The following is a 15676-nucleotide window of genomic DNA, read 5'->3' as shown; positions in this document are numbered from 1 at the left end:
AACATCCATTGTAAATAACTTTTGTTGTAATTTGACAGGACTGGGGGTAAATAAAACAACAATATACACTAGTGAAAAACATGTGACATGAATAAGGGTGTAAGGGTGTGCATGTATGGATGACTGGGTCAGAGAGATACCTGGGACGTTTTGAATGATGTTGGCCACGAGTGCACTGAAGTGGCAGCGGATGTCTTTGAGTGTGTCTGAGTCCTTGTCGTTTTCAGCCTCGAGCAGCTGCCTGGTCAGATCAACGTACTCCAGCAGTGTGCCGTTCAGAGAGTGGCTCTCCCCATCTAATCCTCCGCTAGCTCTGTATTCATACCAATAAAGAACGGGGTAAGAAAGAACAGTATGCTAGCATTTATAAATCAGATTGATAAAAAGGGTCAATTCAAGCATAACTATAATTTTTGGCCAGATTTGGTTTTGACGTTCCACATACAGCTGACTGATGACACCAGCATCGGCCAGCAGCTCAAATATCCGGACCAGCTGGACCCTGAGGATGTCACGACGCCTGCGTCGCTTCATGTTCTGCAAAGAGGAGACAGTGGCTTTTAAGGCAAGTCCTTTGCTAAACATAGAACAGTGAAAGTAGATTCTGAGTTATCAATGAAATGCACTCACTTCAGGTCTTCTCTCTAGAGCTTCTTTTATGATGGGGTTCAGCTCCTCTATCAACTCTCTGGAGGACAAGAAAAGGACTGTTATATACTGTACCCCTCATGCACCCTGCAATAGGCTCAGATCAGCTGCCTCCAACCAGCTGTCCTCAGCTTGTTGGGGACAAGCAACCTGTCTCCTTCACTACCCACCTTCAGAAAAGCTTTTAAAAACTCTCACGCACCCCCCCCCCCCCCCCCCCCCCCAAGAAGATTTTTTTTTTAATCGCATCACTGTTATTTCTATATTGCTATTAATAATTTGATCTTTATGCTTTTGTTATGTAAAGGTAAAGTCCCACTGATTGTCACACAATGTGTGAAATTTGTTCTCCGCATTTGACCCATCCCCTGGGGGAGCGGTGAGCGGCAGCAGCGCCGTGCTCGGGAATCATATGGTGATCTAACCCCCCAATTCCAACCCTTTGATGCTGAGTGCCAAGCAGGGAGGCAATGGTCCCATTTTTATAGTCTTTGGTATGACTCGGCCGGGGATCGAACTCACAACCTCCCAGTCTCAGGGCGGACACTCAGACCACAAGGCCACTGAGCTGGTATGTGTTTAACGTTATTCAATCGTAATACTTTTTTCTATTTCAAAAGTGCCATACAAATCAAATGTATCGTTATTATAGCTCAAGATATCTCAAGATGTTTAGACAGCAGACACCTTTCAGATTTGTACAATTTCTTATATTATGGTACATCTGGCCATCCAAGACCACTACCCCCTTTCTTTTTGCCCAAGATCATGTGTGTTGTTTACCTAAAGGCCACGGGGTTGGTCCTGCCAAGCCCCAAGACAAGAGACTCCGTGATGTCCATGCTCTCAGAGCGCATCATCGGGACAACGTGTTTAAACAGGGAGGAGGGGGACGGAGTGCCAACAATCTGTTAACACAAACAGAAGACCAACGTCACTGCTGAAATGCAAACATTTTAAAAGTGAATTTAAGCATTCTAAAAACTCGGCCTAAAGCTTAAGGGTTTTGCACTGCATATTATTTGCGATCATAGGGTTAAAGAATGTCCTAGTAGTGGACATAGACAGAGTTCCTATGCGGTTATTATTTAAAAAAATATGCCATCTACAAGCACACAAAATAGACTGACGTATAATGGGACCGAACAATATCTTTACATACTTTCTATGCAATTTCCACACCTTTCAAGACGTGGAAATTACCATTTTCTCCCTACACATTTCAAGACTTCCCAGACCTGTGTAGGAACCTGCACAGATTGGTCTGTGGTGGGGTTGCTCCTGACCTTTGAATCATAACTGTAGCAGCCGCTGTCCGGCGTGGACGCCAGCGTCTCAGGCGGGGAGCAGCGGACGGAGCCCGAGGTGGAGGATGAGGAGGATGAGGAAGAGGTGGAGGAGGCGGAGCTGCAGCAGAGAATCAGGTAGTTCCTCCAGAGACCGATGTAGGAGTCACTGCTGCTGCTCAGACTGTTCAGCTTCTTGGCATTTATGGGGCTACTGCAGATGGGCATCCAGGAGAGGGTAGAGGTTAATGACAGGTCATCAAACGCATGACCAGCGTTTATGGTAGTAAACTCATACTGTATTAAAAGGGCATGAAAAAAACACTATGAAACAAGCAAATTAACTTGGTTCCTGACAACGTTATAGTCAAGCATATTTGACACATGGTAATTAGTTGTGGGTGGTATACAGAATAGAAATGATGAAATCTGTGCTAAGTTATAGATTTGCCCATACCGTTTCAACCGGATGAGCCAGAAAGGCTTTACGTATTATTTACATTCTATATATCCTTTATTATATAAAAGTGAGCAAGTTGGCAACTGTCTGTCTGTCTGATTCAATTTTTGTCCCACTGATGATGTCACAATGCCCAGTTCCATCGGTTCATGCTCCATGGTACAGAAGCTAGTTTACATTTAAAAAAATCATTATTTGAATATTTTTGAAATTACACCATTACAAGACAAACACTGATGAGGAATTTTGCATTAAAGTTAATCCACTTTGCAATTGCATACTTATGTGGACTGATGAAGGCACACTGCCATTTTATACTATTTTATATATTTATTCCTCCAAATGAAATTAGATAATGATTTGTCAAGAGTGGAGCGAGTGGAGTACATGAGTGGGCATTGTTGTTATAAGTAACCTCTCTTTCAGTTGATTTTTCTTGTTTTGTTGTTGATGATGATGATGATGATGAGTCACAGTGCTCAAAACGTCACTTCGCTGGTGCATAATAATAATAATAAAAATAAAAAAGAGCCTTGCAGTGTACAAACTGTTAATTGGACTTCTGTAAAGTCCAGCACCTGCCCCAGATAAGGACAATGCATGCCATGTGCATGCTACCTCCACTCCTTTTCTTTTTCTTCCCCTTTTAACTGAACTCCCACTGCCTGGGGGCATTCTCTATTGTGTGGACATGGGCTGGTTATAAAAAGTCGGACATTGAGCAGGATACTATAATCTGTAGGCTTTGTTGCACAACTGTCATTGTCAGCAACCTATTTTACCACTTGAAGACAGAATGTGTGCAAGTACGGATATTGTATGTTTCTTTGTTTCGATCTATGAAGTAACAGCTGCACTGTTAAAAACCTAGGTCTAAGGCAAAGGGTTCACATTACCAGGTAAATAACTACACTAATATATGACTTTATGTCCATTTTAAAGAAATATGATGATATAAAATTCAGGCTATTCAGACCACCACTACTGACATCATCCACAAAATGATGGTTTTAAAGTGTGTGGGTACATTCACAGATAGGATGATGTCATTCCAGGCAGCGGACCGCGGCGCAACCACAGTCATTTCAGCTAAGTACCATTTCACAGGTCCATCACAAGGAAGGCCTTTGAGACATACTTGTGGGATGAAGCCAGGGCTGTATGACTTGACTGGTCATTATGCCTATTTCTAAAGGGCATACATATACCACATCCATTTCCCGTCCATGTCTGCTCAGCAGGCTTAGCTTAAACATGAAGCAGACAAACTTCCAAATCATGCAAATATTTAGTATATTTTTCTGGAACAAGACTCATGACTACTGAAAACGATTTTGTCTTTTTGCATCTGTGTAATGAGTTTCAAGAGCCTCATAGCTAATGTTTTCCAATGTTTAGCTGGTGCTAATTCTTCAATCCAAACAGAAAGATTTCTAGTTTCATTATCACCTGAGCCTCTCAGAAAGGCAGACTATAACACAGAGAGAAAGGCCTAAGGAAACTTACTTGATGTCAACTTGTGGAGACAGTAGCTGCAGGCGGGTGTAGGCAAACATCCAGGCATAGTTGACGGCAGTGGGACAGTGTTTGGGCAGGTGCTCCTGCCGCAGATAGCTGGACAGGCTGATGACCCAGGGATCCTGGCCTTGCGTAACATGGGCAAACACCCAGATGTGCGAGGGGCTCACCACGTCAAACTGGTGGCTGATGGGAGATGAGCTCCACTCTGCCAACGTCTGAAGATCAATCCCACTGGGACAGTAGAGTAGGTTGGTCTATAGGGGAGAGAGCAGAGGGAGACGAGGTTGAGTTTCAAACGCCGAGTAGGTGTGCATGATTATCAATGTGTAAGAAAAGTCAAGATGCATTTTTACCTGGTCAGCTCCTGTGAGATGAATGAAGCTCTCCAACACTAATGCACTTAATCTATCCATCACATCAATGGCCAATTCCTCATCCCCCTGAAAGAGTGTGCAGGAGAGAAAATAATGAAGAAAGGGACAGAGAGAGCACTATCTATTGCAATAAAAAAAAAATCTTCATTACATCTGTCACATCAAAACCATGCACTGTGGGGTTTGATGCTAGTAAATTTACCTTTGCGAGTCCCAGTGCAGTGTGCAGGGCACGGACCTCCTTGAGGACGTTGACAGCCAGCCTGCGTGTGGCAGGGCGACAGCTACAAAGCACCACCAGCGCCAGGCCCTCCACCAGATGCAGCACACCCAACAGAGGAGTACGCTCCAGGGACAGAGACGGACCACTGCCTGCGCCCTGCTGCAATGAAGAAGTTGCACTTAAAATCACTCAGAACCTGAGTGCACTTGGTACAGGATTGCAACACAACAAAGTAAAAAGCCACGAACACAAAGACTACATCATGGATGCACAAAACACAAGAAAACAACCACGCAAGAGTTTTGCACAACTGAGATTCCCTCGACCAACCTGTGCCTCGTGACTCTTATTGCTGCTCTGCACTGCCTGCCTCCATTGGCTGATGAGCTGCAGCAGCATCTTGACAGCGTTGTCCAACAGTGTGGGGTGGACGTCGGTCACCTCTCGCACAATAAAGTAGACGAAGCCAGAGAGCACGTCCTCGCGCCACTCTGGGAAATCCACCATCAAGGCCTGCAGGGTGGTGAAGGCCAGGCCACGCAGCTCCTCGTCCATGTGGATGGTCAGCCTGGGGGAGAGGAGGGAGCAAACGGGGAGAAAGAGATCAAAGAATGTATGGAGGGCTGAACACGTAAGAGTTGAGACTGTGTAGTGACATGTCTAGACTCTGGAGTCGGATCAGGAATGGTGGATTACTTGGCCAGAAGCTCTATTAGGTCTTGTCTGCTCATGCCGTCTGGGATCAGTCGAGGGATGGCTGCCACACATGTGCGGAAAAGATCAATCTTGGGCTTCCTCTCTCCACTGTAACACAACAGACAGCTGGTGGTCAGAAGCTGCAACAAGGCAGACACACGCCGGCATGAACAGGAACACTGAGCGATAGCTGGGATCCAGGCTGCGGCTACTTACGTGATCATGTCCTCGGGCTCCTTGTTGGACATCTGTACATTGGTCATGCTCATAGAGCGGCCCACTTCCTTGTCCAGGTGGCGCAGGATGTTATCTAAGGCTTTTCTCACTTGAGGGTAGTACAGAGACATGCCTGAAAAAAACCCCACAGTCATTACACACACATCACAGTGAAAGATCTTACACAGCACACATAAAAACACAGTTTGTGAAATGTCCCACCCTGACATGTTCTGCCAGAAGCGTCACACCTACCTATGACCTTGGCCTCTTCATCAGTGAGGGTGGTGTTGAGGAAGATCTTTTTCACACGCAGGGTGTTGCCAGAGGGCATGATGACCCCTGTGGTAGGCATAGGAGGCTCCCCATCCTTCTGCTGCAGACTGTCAGCAATCACCAGGAAGGCCCGCAGACCGATGTTCATCCTCTATCAGGGCAGAAAGTGGGAGGGGATCAGAGATATGGCGGGGGGGGGGGAGGACAGACAACGCAGAGGCACTTGAACAAAACCGATCTATACTTTTACCTCTGGATTGATGGTGAAGGTTTTGTGAGATTTGCCCACACACAGGAGGTCATAGATAATCTCCTTCATAGCAAAGTCCAGTCTTTCCTGTGGGAGGGGAGACACACACACACGCCAGAAATCACTGACACAGCTACTAGACGACACATTCCTAGTTTATCTCAGCTGTATAATCTGCATACATCAATTCATGGTCAAATCCTACCTGAGCTATGAACTGGATGATCTTGACAAAGATGTTGAGGGGCGTGTCCCTGGGTACCACACTGCGGGAGCCTTTGGGGAAAAGTGCTGAAACGATGCTGAGCAGTCGGCTAAGAGGAGAAAAAACATGCTCAAAACTCAATAACAAAGGCCCCTCATTTAAGCGACGATGTGTCAGACAGCAGAGGGGTTGATGATGTGTGTGCAGTGTGTACAGTGTGGCCCTGAGACTGACCTCTGTGTGACAGTATTGCTCTCGCACTTGATCCTGATAATGTAGACCCATAGCAGTCTGTAGAGCGACTCCAGCGCCACACGGGACATTTTGGGATCTTTGTTCTGTGGATCAAAAAGGGAATGTTAAGAGCCACACAATGTCATTATGACACTTCCATTACCCACCGTGGGCTTATTGACATCAGGCTGCTGTTGTCTGGAGTCACATGTGACCAATTCAAACTGCAGGCAGCCGCATCTACAAACTGATATGATTAACTAATGTCACTGTGACCTTTGCTGCTATTATCCCAAGTCGGACAAATTCAAGTTACTGTTATAAATGGCCGAGTAATGTTTCCAACTAGTTCAATGGTGTAAAAGTCAAGTATAGCTTCTTACCTTTCTAGTGGTATATTGTTTGAATCGTTTACTTTAGATTTGACTTTCCCAGAGTCGGAATAAGGACGCCATCGCCAGTCATTTAGCATCACGCTAGGCTAGCTCTGAGTCAGACAGGCGAACGTAAACAATGCAGTTAACGAACGTCGCCCAAGCGCATCCTGCGGTTTTCTCTCATCAAAGTCACTTTCCTAAACTATTTGGACATTTAAAGGGATATGTATTCATATGAAATTTGACGTGTGCATTATTAGGCATGTCTAAATTAATTCCATACACTAGCTTGCTGAAAAGAAAATCCCCATGAAAAGACCGTAAAATGCATGATGAAGCAGATGTGTCTGACTAAGGACACAGTTCTGCTAGTTTCTAGCCTTGACGTAAGAGGGATTTGTAAAGAGTCATTGATAGATTTATACATGTTGAACGTCTATGTATGGTCTGATGATTGCTGAGGTTTAAGTGCACTGGAATGTTCTGATTAAGTCAACAACAAAACTAATGGATCAATGCAATACTATTTTATGGGCAGTATGGCAAAGAGAATTACTCTCTAAGGTCAATAAAGTCCATTATACACCAGTACAATACGAGTCGACTTTTGGAATAAAGAAAAAGCAAATAATTTAAGATACTGTGCAATGCTGTATTGCAGACCACGTTCAAGCAGTCCCTTTATAATTGTACTGCAACTGTATGACCTGAACTTTCAGTCAGCAACTCAACAGTGCAATAGACAGGAATGATACAAAGGATTCTTTCAAGGAATCAAGGTTACTGTTGTAACTTGGTTGTAACCCTCCTCCTTGTCGGCTGGGAATGTGAACGCAAAGATGCCAGAGCGCTTACGAAAACTGAAGAAGAGAACAAGGTGTGGCTGCATGCAGCCAGCCTATTACCAATTCAGAAAGAAAAACAAACACACACTGGTGCCGGAATAGAGTGCAGAAACACCAAATTCCTGGATGGGCATATAAACGAACCTTCTCATGTGCCGATGATCTTCCCTAATCCCCATGGTGTGTGTGTGTGTCTGTTCACAAGAATGTCAAAGTCCACTCTATTGACACAAACAGCACTGCGTTCTACTTGCAACTACATACAAGACAGCAAAGCCATTCACCACTGATGCTGATCAAGTCAAATCAGCTGAACAACAAAGCACAAGTCAACATGGCACCTAAAGGCAAGCTACAACTAGTACATGTTCCTCCATTGTTTGGTAAGACAACACTTCTACTTCAATGGACAATATGCCTCCAACAACTCACTGCCCTATTAGCCAAACAGGCCGAGCTGTACTCCCCTGCTTCCTGGTCAGGTGACCTTTTGCGAAGGAGAGGGGCGGGTCCCTGACACCAGACAAACTCACCTGCAGCGTCTCAATCTGCTTGCGGATGCTGTTGTTAGACGGCATCTGGAGCGAGTGAATGTGAGAGAGAGATCAAACGACAGGAGACACGGAGTGGAGGGTTGGGGAGGGAAACATGCAAGTTATAGACTAAAAGAGACAAAACATAATAGAAAACACAAATATGACATGTGCAGTCCAAAGTAGCCTAACCATTGTCAATATGACACCAAGTGAATCATCAGTACCTCATGCAAATGAATTGTAATGTATGAGATGCAAATTGTGGATTTTCTTTTCAAATCAGTAGCATGTTACGAAAGTTACATGCTACTGATAATATACTATAACCAATATGGATTTATATATTTCAACATAACATGAGTAAAATATTATAAAATGTCAAATGTGCAAGAGCAAGAAAAACATTAACGGTGTGCGGTGGATAGTAAATCAGACAAAGACAGAAAATACAAACAAAAAGAGGACTGAAGATGAGGGAAACACAGATTGGATGAGGAAAAGAACATTAAAGGATATGTAAGTAAGAAAGACGGTAAAAAAAAGAAAAAAGTTAAAACCAATTGCCTATGTTACACCTACAAAACCGACTAGCAACTACACTCAAGTCAATTAGCAGGCCATTCAATTTCATTACCATGTCTAGCACACTCACTATGCAGGTTGTCCTATTTTAACCCTGTGTGGATCATACTCTGTCAAGTAGAGCTGCACAATTAATACACTAATGATAATCCCCATTATCTTTGTTAAATATCGTGATCTTTATTATTCATCGATTTCAGGAAACAAAACAATGTTATTGTGCTTCTTAACATACATTTTCACTTTCTTTACAGTGCAGTATTTCTTGAGTTAGCAGCTGCAGCAAAGTCTTGTTTTATCTTAAACTTTCTTACTCTTATTGTGGCCCTTATTTACAAAAAATTCAAAGTGAATCTTAACTTAACTAGTTTTGGTCACATGGGTACACATTGCACCTTAAATGCTGTGAATGGTCAAGCATAATAGAAGCAATATATACCACACTGCGGCTTTGAGGACAACTGAAAATAACAAACACTTAAATACAGCTGAATTACACCTGTATTAATCAAACATAAAATCACGATTTAGGATTATCCACCACCATTAATTGTGCAGCCCTGGTATAAAGCACCAAACTTTCTAATAATAATACAACAGTTAATGTAAAAAATATCCAAGCTTTTTATTAGTCTGAACAATATGAATTTCTCAGAGCAGCCACAGGGTTAAAATGGCTGGAGAGCAAGCCCAAAATCACTCACTGTGAATCACCACTACACTCAGAAGAGCCATCACACAAACCAGGAGATTTATCCCTGCTCAAACAATCTACATCACCACTCAGGAGACTGATTACAATGTGGAATGAAAGGGAATCTAAAACAATTAAAACGGTCAAAGAGAACAACGCAACCAGATCACTGAGACCACAGACAGCCATTCAAAATCATGGGGAATCACCATCACAAGGAAGCAAAGGGAAATATGTCCACCCCAAGATCAAACACTCCATCTCCACAAAGGGTAATCAATTGAGAATTGAGGAGATAGTCAGTCAGTCAGTCAGTCAGTCAGTCAGTCAGTCAGTACTACAATGCCCTGGGCCTACGATGCCTAACCATGATGGTACAGGACAGGAGGGTTGGCTTGATCAGCTTGTGATTGGTTTAAGGAGTTGTTAGCAGACCTGAGTCAAAACAGCACTTGACATAACACGTCATACATAAGATGCACTTAATTTGGTTTAGACAGTACGCATGATATTTTGACTGTGGTTAAAGATACTATGTAGATTATCTCATTAGCATATTACTAGGAAATTAGCTGTGACTACACTAGTAACAGTGACCTCCCATCTTTTATTCTGTTTTTATATAATCCAATTGGAGCGTTTGTGAGAGTCCCAATAAATATGAGGTCATCTGAACATTTTGAAATATCAAATTCCATGGATAAATCCTCCAGAAGTTATTTTTTCTTGGGCTCTATTTGTTACCTTATCGAATCAAGTGCTATTCCTGTCCAGATCTGATTGTTGATCACAGAAGGGAAAGTACATTATGATTTTTAGACAGAGCCGCAGAGCACACATTCACAATCAAGACAACTTCTGCCAACAGTGGCATTAAGCATAGACTAAATGACATGGAATATCATAATACAATAAATGCATTTTCTTTTTACAATTGACAAATGTTGGCGCCACGTCATTCAATGTCATCAATAGCACTGAAGTGACTGAAAGTGTTGGCTAGAATTCTATTTTAAGTGAGCTCATGTTACTTTAAGCTGCCGATGAGAGCAGCAAAATTTCATTACAGGTTTCATAACATGAGAGTCATAAGACTTTTCAGGATCAAACTGAATTAGCCATTGTCAAACAGAGCATGATGTCCTCTCTCTGTTCTGAAGACTACAGTCTTTATGCTATGCTAGGGAGTAAAAACTGTTTCTGGGACTGGACTGGGAGTCTAGGCTCAGGGTGGCAGTACCTTCAGGTGGGAGAGGCAGTTCTGGAGGAAGATGTGCCAGTTGTTGAGGAAGAACTGCTTCTGACTGACACACAGCAGACACGTCACCAGGGGATACAGAGCCTACGGAGATAAAACAACATGTCAGCATCAAAGCAAAGGGGCAGAGATGGAAGAGGAATCAAGGAAGGGTGAAGGAGAAACGGTAAAGAGGAGGAGTATAGGAGAGAGTAACGGTAAAGAGGAGGAGTATAGGAGAGAGTAACGGTAAAGAGGAGGAGTATAGGAGAGAGTAACAGTAAAGAGGAGGAGTATAGGAGAGAGTAAATGTAAAGAGGAGGAGTATAGGAGAGAGTAACGGTAAAGAGGAGGAGTATAGGAGAGAGTAACGGTAAAGAGGAGGAGTATAGGAGAGAGTAACGGTAAAGAGGAGGAGTATAGGAGAGAGTAACGGTAAAGAGGAGGAGTATAGGAGAGAGTAACGGTAAAGAGGAGGAATTATTATCCCAGTCTCTAAAAAAACAAGGCCTGGGCACTAAAACTACAGACCCGTCAACTTGACCTCTGTGTTCATGAAGTCCTTCGAACACCTTGTTCTGCCATCCATCATGGACCCACTGCTTGACCACCTGCAGTTCGCCTACAGAGCCAACAGGTCTGTAGACGATGCCATAAACATGACCCTGGCAACTCCACTACATTCTTGCGCACCTGGACACTGCAGGAACCTACGCCAGTACCCTGTTTGTGGACTTTAGCTTGGCCTTCGATACAATCATCCCAGCTCTGCTGCATGAATGAGAAGCTCTCCGAGCTGGGCGTGCCCGACTCCATCTGCAGATGGTCCACAGAGTTCCTGATGAACAGAAAGCAGCACGCAAGGCTGGGGAAGCACGTCTCTGACTCCCAGACCCTCAACACCATACTACTTCTCCCTGTACACCAACAGCTGCACCTCCAGCCATCAGTCCGCAAGCTCCTGAAATTCGCAGATGACATCACCCTCATAGGGCTCAACTCTGATGGAGACGAGTCTGCCTACAGGCACGTGATCGACCACCTGATGACTTGGTGCAGGCAAAACAACCTGGAGCTCAATGCTCGAAAGAGAATGGAGATGATTGTGGACTACAGGAGGAACGCAGCCCCACCTTCTCCCATCACCCTGGGTCCTTTCACTTTCTTGGTTCCATCATCAGCCAGGACTTGAAATGGGAGCTGAACATCAGAGCTCTCACCAAGAAGACACAATAGAGGATGTACTTCCTGCAGCAGCTGAGGAAGTTCAAGGTGCCAAAGGCAGAATTGGTGTTTTTCTACACCTCCACTGTCGGGTCCATCCTCACCTCCTCCATCACCGTCTGGTATGCTGCTGCTGCTGCCCTTAAGGACATCTCCAGACTGCAGTGCATCATCCGCTGTGCTGAAAAGGTAGTTGGATGCAGCCTGCCATCCCTTCAGGACATGCACACGGCCAGGACGCTGAAGCGGTCTCGGAAAACCATGGCCGACCCCTCCCACCCAGGTCATAAACTCTATGAGGCTCTCCCCCCTGGCAGAAGACTGAAGTCTGGCGGTAGCAGAACCTCTCGTCACAGGGACAGTTTCTTCCCAAATGTCATCTGCCTATTCAACGAGATCCGAAAGCCCCCACAAATAAGGACTTTATCACCCCCCCCCCCCCCCCCCCCCTGAGCACAGCCGGCTTAGTAACGGGATGGGGTCACCCCACTGATATTATCCCCCCCCCCCCATCATGTGTCACTTTAAAGGCCTGTGATTGTTTATCTGTATTGCCTTGTCTTCTACTGTTGATGTGACCGCTGCACTGTCAAATTCCTTGTTTGTAAAAGATTACTTATTGTAGCTATTAAAGTGAATCTTGAGATGGTGGGTAAAGAGAGGAGGGGGAGGGAAGGAGGGAGAGAAAGAGAAAACCGAGGTGGTAAAACTATCATTACCAAAGAGTGCTTCTTCCTGGAACTAAGGTCAAAGGTCGTCTGGTACAGCATCTCGACAAAGTTCTTCAGGCACGGCACATTGACTTCATTCTTCACCGCCTAAAGGGAAGAGAGAGAAGTAACCGCAGAGCTCAACTTTGACGGGGAGATACAGAGTCATCTAAATGCAGACCCACACAGTAGAAATGTCCATTAATTTGTGTTGAAAAGTTACTAGGCTATTAGAGAAGCTGTATATACACGAAGTAGAGTGTTACTCACAGCAGCAACAGGGATGAGGATCTCCACAAAAAGGCCTGCCAGAGCGTGCTTTATGTCCTTATCCTTTACCTCCAGGAAATACTGGGCACACTCCTGGGAAAGTTACGGCACACAGGTAAAGACACGTGATGCCTAGCTACAGAGATGTCATGGATGCACCATCACAAAGGCAATGAATACACAAACACAGGTCAAAGTGGTGGGAGACAGTGTGGCTTTACATGGATGTTTATTTTTGCATCAGCCAAATATCTGTATGGGCAAACATCCCTACATATTACCTGTACTTACAGACGATGATATGAAGTCACTGTGACACTAACTGGTGCAGAAGCAAATATTGCTGCAGATATGCAAGGGCATCTACAATCGGAGCATCTTATCATCACAACTGAGTGAGTGCGTGTGATACAAAGTTTATTATTTTATTCCATCATTGTCTTTATTGGGAGATTAACCATAAAGAGTAATCAATTTTGTTTCTTAAAAATATATATCAAAATCCCCAAATCCTGTATTGCTCAGGCTTTAACAGATAGGCATCACGTGGGTACTAGAAACCAAGATGTCCAGAAGCGTAGCGCTGGGCATAAACCAAGGCATGTTAGGCCACGCCTTCCATGAACACAGTGGGAAATCAGGGCCTTGTTAAGAGACGAGCATATTGAGCTTTTTACTGCCATATAGAGCTTAATGAAAAGGGCACTGCTCCATTCACAGCTCTTGGCACGCGCGGCGCGCACACACACTCTTGGCAATATAAGCGTTCTGATCGTTACTCATCTGGCTTTATGAGCCACTGCCACAGTGAGATGCTGAGTTTCAACAAAAGGGTAGCCGTAAAAAAGCCTTCTGTTGTGTACAAACGCATCAGTCTACCTTATTGAGAGTACAATTACGACTGCCAGACTTTTAGCATGAAGTTAGCGCTATAATTTACCTGCATGAACTGAAAGGAGGCCTCAAAATCCTCCACAGGATACATTTTGACCCGGAAGAACTTCATGCCCATGATGAGGCTGATGATGCTCTGGACCACGTAAGGACTCTGCTCTTTCTGCCTGAACTCCTTCAGCTCTGTGATGAACTTCTTCCTCACTGCCTGAAACCTGGAAGCAAACGCACACAAACATTCATAAATCTACCCTTATGAGAAAACAGAAGCGAGAACTTGTTGAGAGTTGGCTGTGAATGTGACACGCTGTCAACTTTAATGCTGCATTTAACAGTTGGTCAGTATTCAGAAGCAAGGAGCAGAATGAAGCTTGCAGTTACTTTGACTGTGTGAGGATTCCGATGACCTCAGCGTACAGATCGGCGATGATGTGCACATTGCCAGTGTTGGGGCCAGAGTACCTGTAAATTCATAAGGCATGTGTTATATATATATATATATATATTATGTGTTATCAAGTCATATACATGTAGAGGTTTGTAGGACAACATACTTGTGTTGTGGAAATACCATCGAAACAGAAATGCCTTCAAACAGTCATTACGACTGGCCTGGCCTACAGATGTGTTTAACTCTCACCAGCAGCACCAGAAGCACTCTGGCAGTGTGTTTTACTTGAGGTTGACTTAAGTTGCTCAACATGAAGCAATAGTGTTTTCTTTAAGTGACATTAATGATACAGGCAGCTCATAAAATCACACATTGACCATCTGTCCGTGTCCAAATAGTCATAAATACATGGCTGACTCCCTACTGCAGAGCCAAGCCCACGCAGTCACTCACAGTATGGAAGATATTCATCAGGCTGTGTTTTTTAATTTGTGTGACAAAAAAAGCCATTTCATTTGTCCATCTGTGTTTGTATGCGTGTTGTGTTTCATTTGTCTGTCCGTGTGTGTGTTTCTACTTACCCCTCTTTGTGTTTAAAGTGCTTGAATGCCAGGTTTAGAACTTCATGGACTAAAGCATCTGGCACTGGGTGAAGAGGAATCTGTGAGGCAAACATGGAATCATTAGTCTTATTAGAAGCATTGATAGTCTCTTCATTCCTTTCTCTTTGCTGCCATTCATGATCCTCCCTACAGGAGCCGAGCCAAGGACAACTTAGCTCCGGTCTCCAGGGTTTGGCTTTCAGCTCCGAGTGTGTGGCTTAGATCTGGACAGTCTACTTTAGAACCGGTGCTCAAGTGGGATAGATAATAGAATAGGAAGGACACGCAGTTGGAGTTGGTATGCTGACATTGTGTCTACCGGTATTTACTGTTTTACCCTTAAGGACACAGACTTTACCAACAATATTGTACTTCTTTCTTCCTCTTTTATCATGTTACAAAAGAGAGACCGACCTCTTACACAACCCTCCCCGGTTGCTTGTTCTATAAATCAGTAGTGAGTGAATCCAAATAAGTCACCTCAAACCCTCGTACCCCTCGCTAAGGGAGCATTGGCAGCTAAGGATATTTTGTTCATGTGAATAACATGGTTAGTGGCAGAGAAAGGTGGACAGAACAAATGTCAAACTAAAGCTCGGGGGGCCTGACTGACTCAACTCTACTGGGAAATCCAATGTCCCTTTAGGCAAGGCCACGGTAAATCTAAATCTGTGCGGCGTCTTAGTACTTGGTCAATATCTGACCAAAGTCTCCTCTTCAAATCTGACATCTACACTCGCAGAAAGTCACAGAGCAGGACTCCTGGATAGAGGATGGTAGAGATTAATGAACAAGTGTTCTAAGATGCCAAAAAAGAAACCGTTTCAAAATAGGCCTAAGATGCCTGAGGGAGCATGCAAACATGAGCTGTGGAGGCTGAGCTGAACAGGATGAACATGAGCTGGTGTCCGGCTGCCAAGCTTGC

General features: G+C 44.2%; 1 protein-coding gene across 8 annotated transcripts in view; it reads right to left on the bottom strand.

The window, feature by feature from the left end:
• Positions 1-15676, bottom strand: part of fryl (furry homolog, like) — an 84983-nt gene that overhangs the window by 28576 nt on the left and 40731 nt on the right. For 5 of the 8 annotated variants that reach the window (XM_083648170.1, XM_083648166.1, XM_083648164.1 and 2 more), the window contains 22 exons: positions 14731-14810; positions 14140-14220; positions 13805-13973; positions 12865-12957; positions 12604-12702; positions 10664-10765; positions 8145-8189; positions 6390-6493; positions 6156-6264; positions 5951-6037; positions 5680-5851; positions 5425-5557; positions 5209-5316; positions 4843-5080; positions 4492-4671; positions 4269-4355; positions 3901-4169; positions 1935-2148; positions 1432-1556; positions 631-688; positions 446-537; positions 141-313 (listed from right to left, as the gene is read on the bottom strand). In XM_083648170.1, coding sequence (XP_083504296.1) covers positions 141-313; positions 446-537; positions 631-688; positions 1432-1556; positions 1935-2148; positions 3901-4169; positions 4269-4355; positions 4492-4671; positions 4843-5080; positions 5209-5316; positions 5425-5557; positions 5680-5851; positions 5951-6037; positions 6156-6264; positions 6390-6493; positions 8145-8189; positions 10664-10765; positions 12604-12702; positions 12865-12957; positions 13805-13973; positions 14140-14220; positions 14731-14810 — 2818 coding nt within the window. The remainder of the gene's footprint in view (positions 1-140; positions 314-445; positions 538-630; positions 689-1431; positions 1557-1934; positions 2149-3900; positions 4170-4268; positions 4356-4491; positions 4672-4842; positions 5081-5208; positions 5317-5424; positions 5558-5679; positions 5852-5950; positions 6038-6155; positions 6265-6389; positions 6494-8144; positions 8190-10663; positions 10766-12603; positions 12703-12864; positions 12958-13804; positions 13974-14139; positions 14221-14730; positions 14811-15676) is intronic. The other 3 variants (XM_083648167.1, XM_083648169.1, XM_083648171.1) reach the window with 1 other exon arrangement.

The sequence above is a fragment of the Poromitra crassiceps genome (assembly GCF_964638095.1).
Source record: "Poromitra crassiceps genome assembly, chromosome: 12".
Taxonomy (NCBI): domain Eukaryota; kingdom Metazoa; phylum Chordata; class Actinopteri; order Beryciformes; family Melamphaidae; genus Poromitra; species Poromitra crassiceps.
This window is presented reverse-complemented; position numbering and strand designations above follow the sequence as displayed.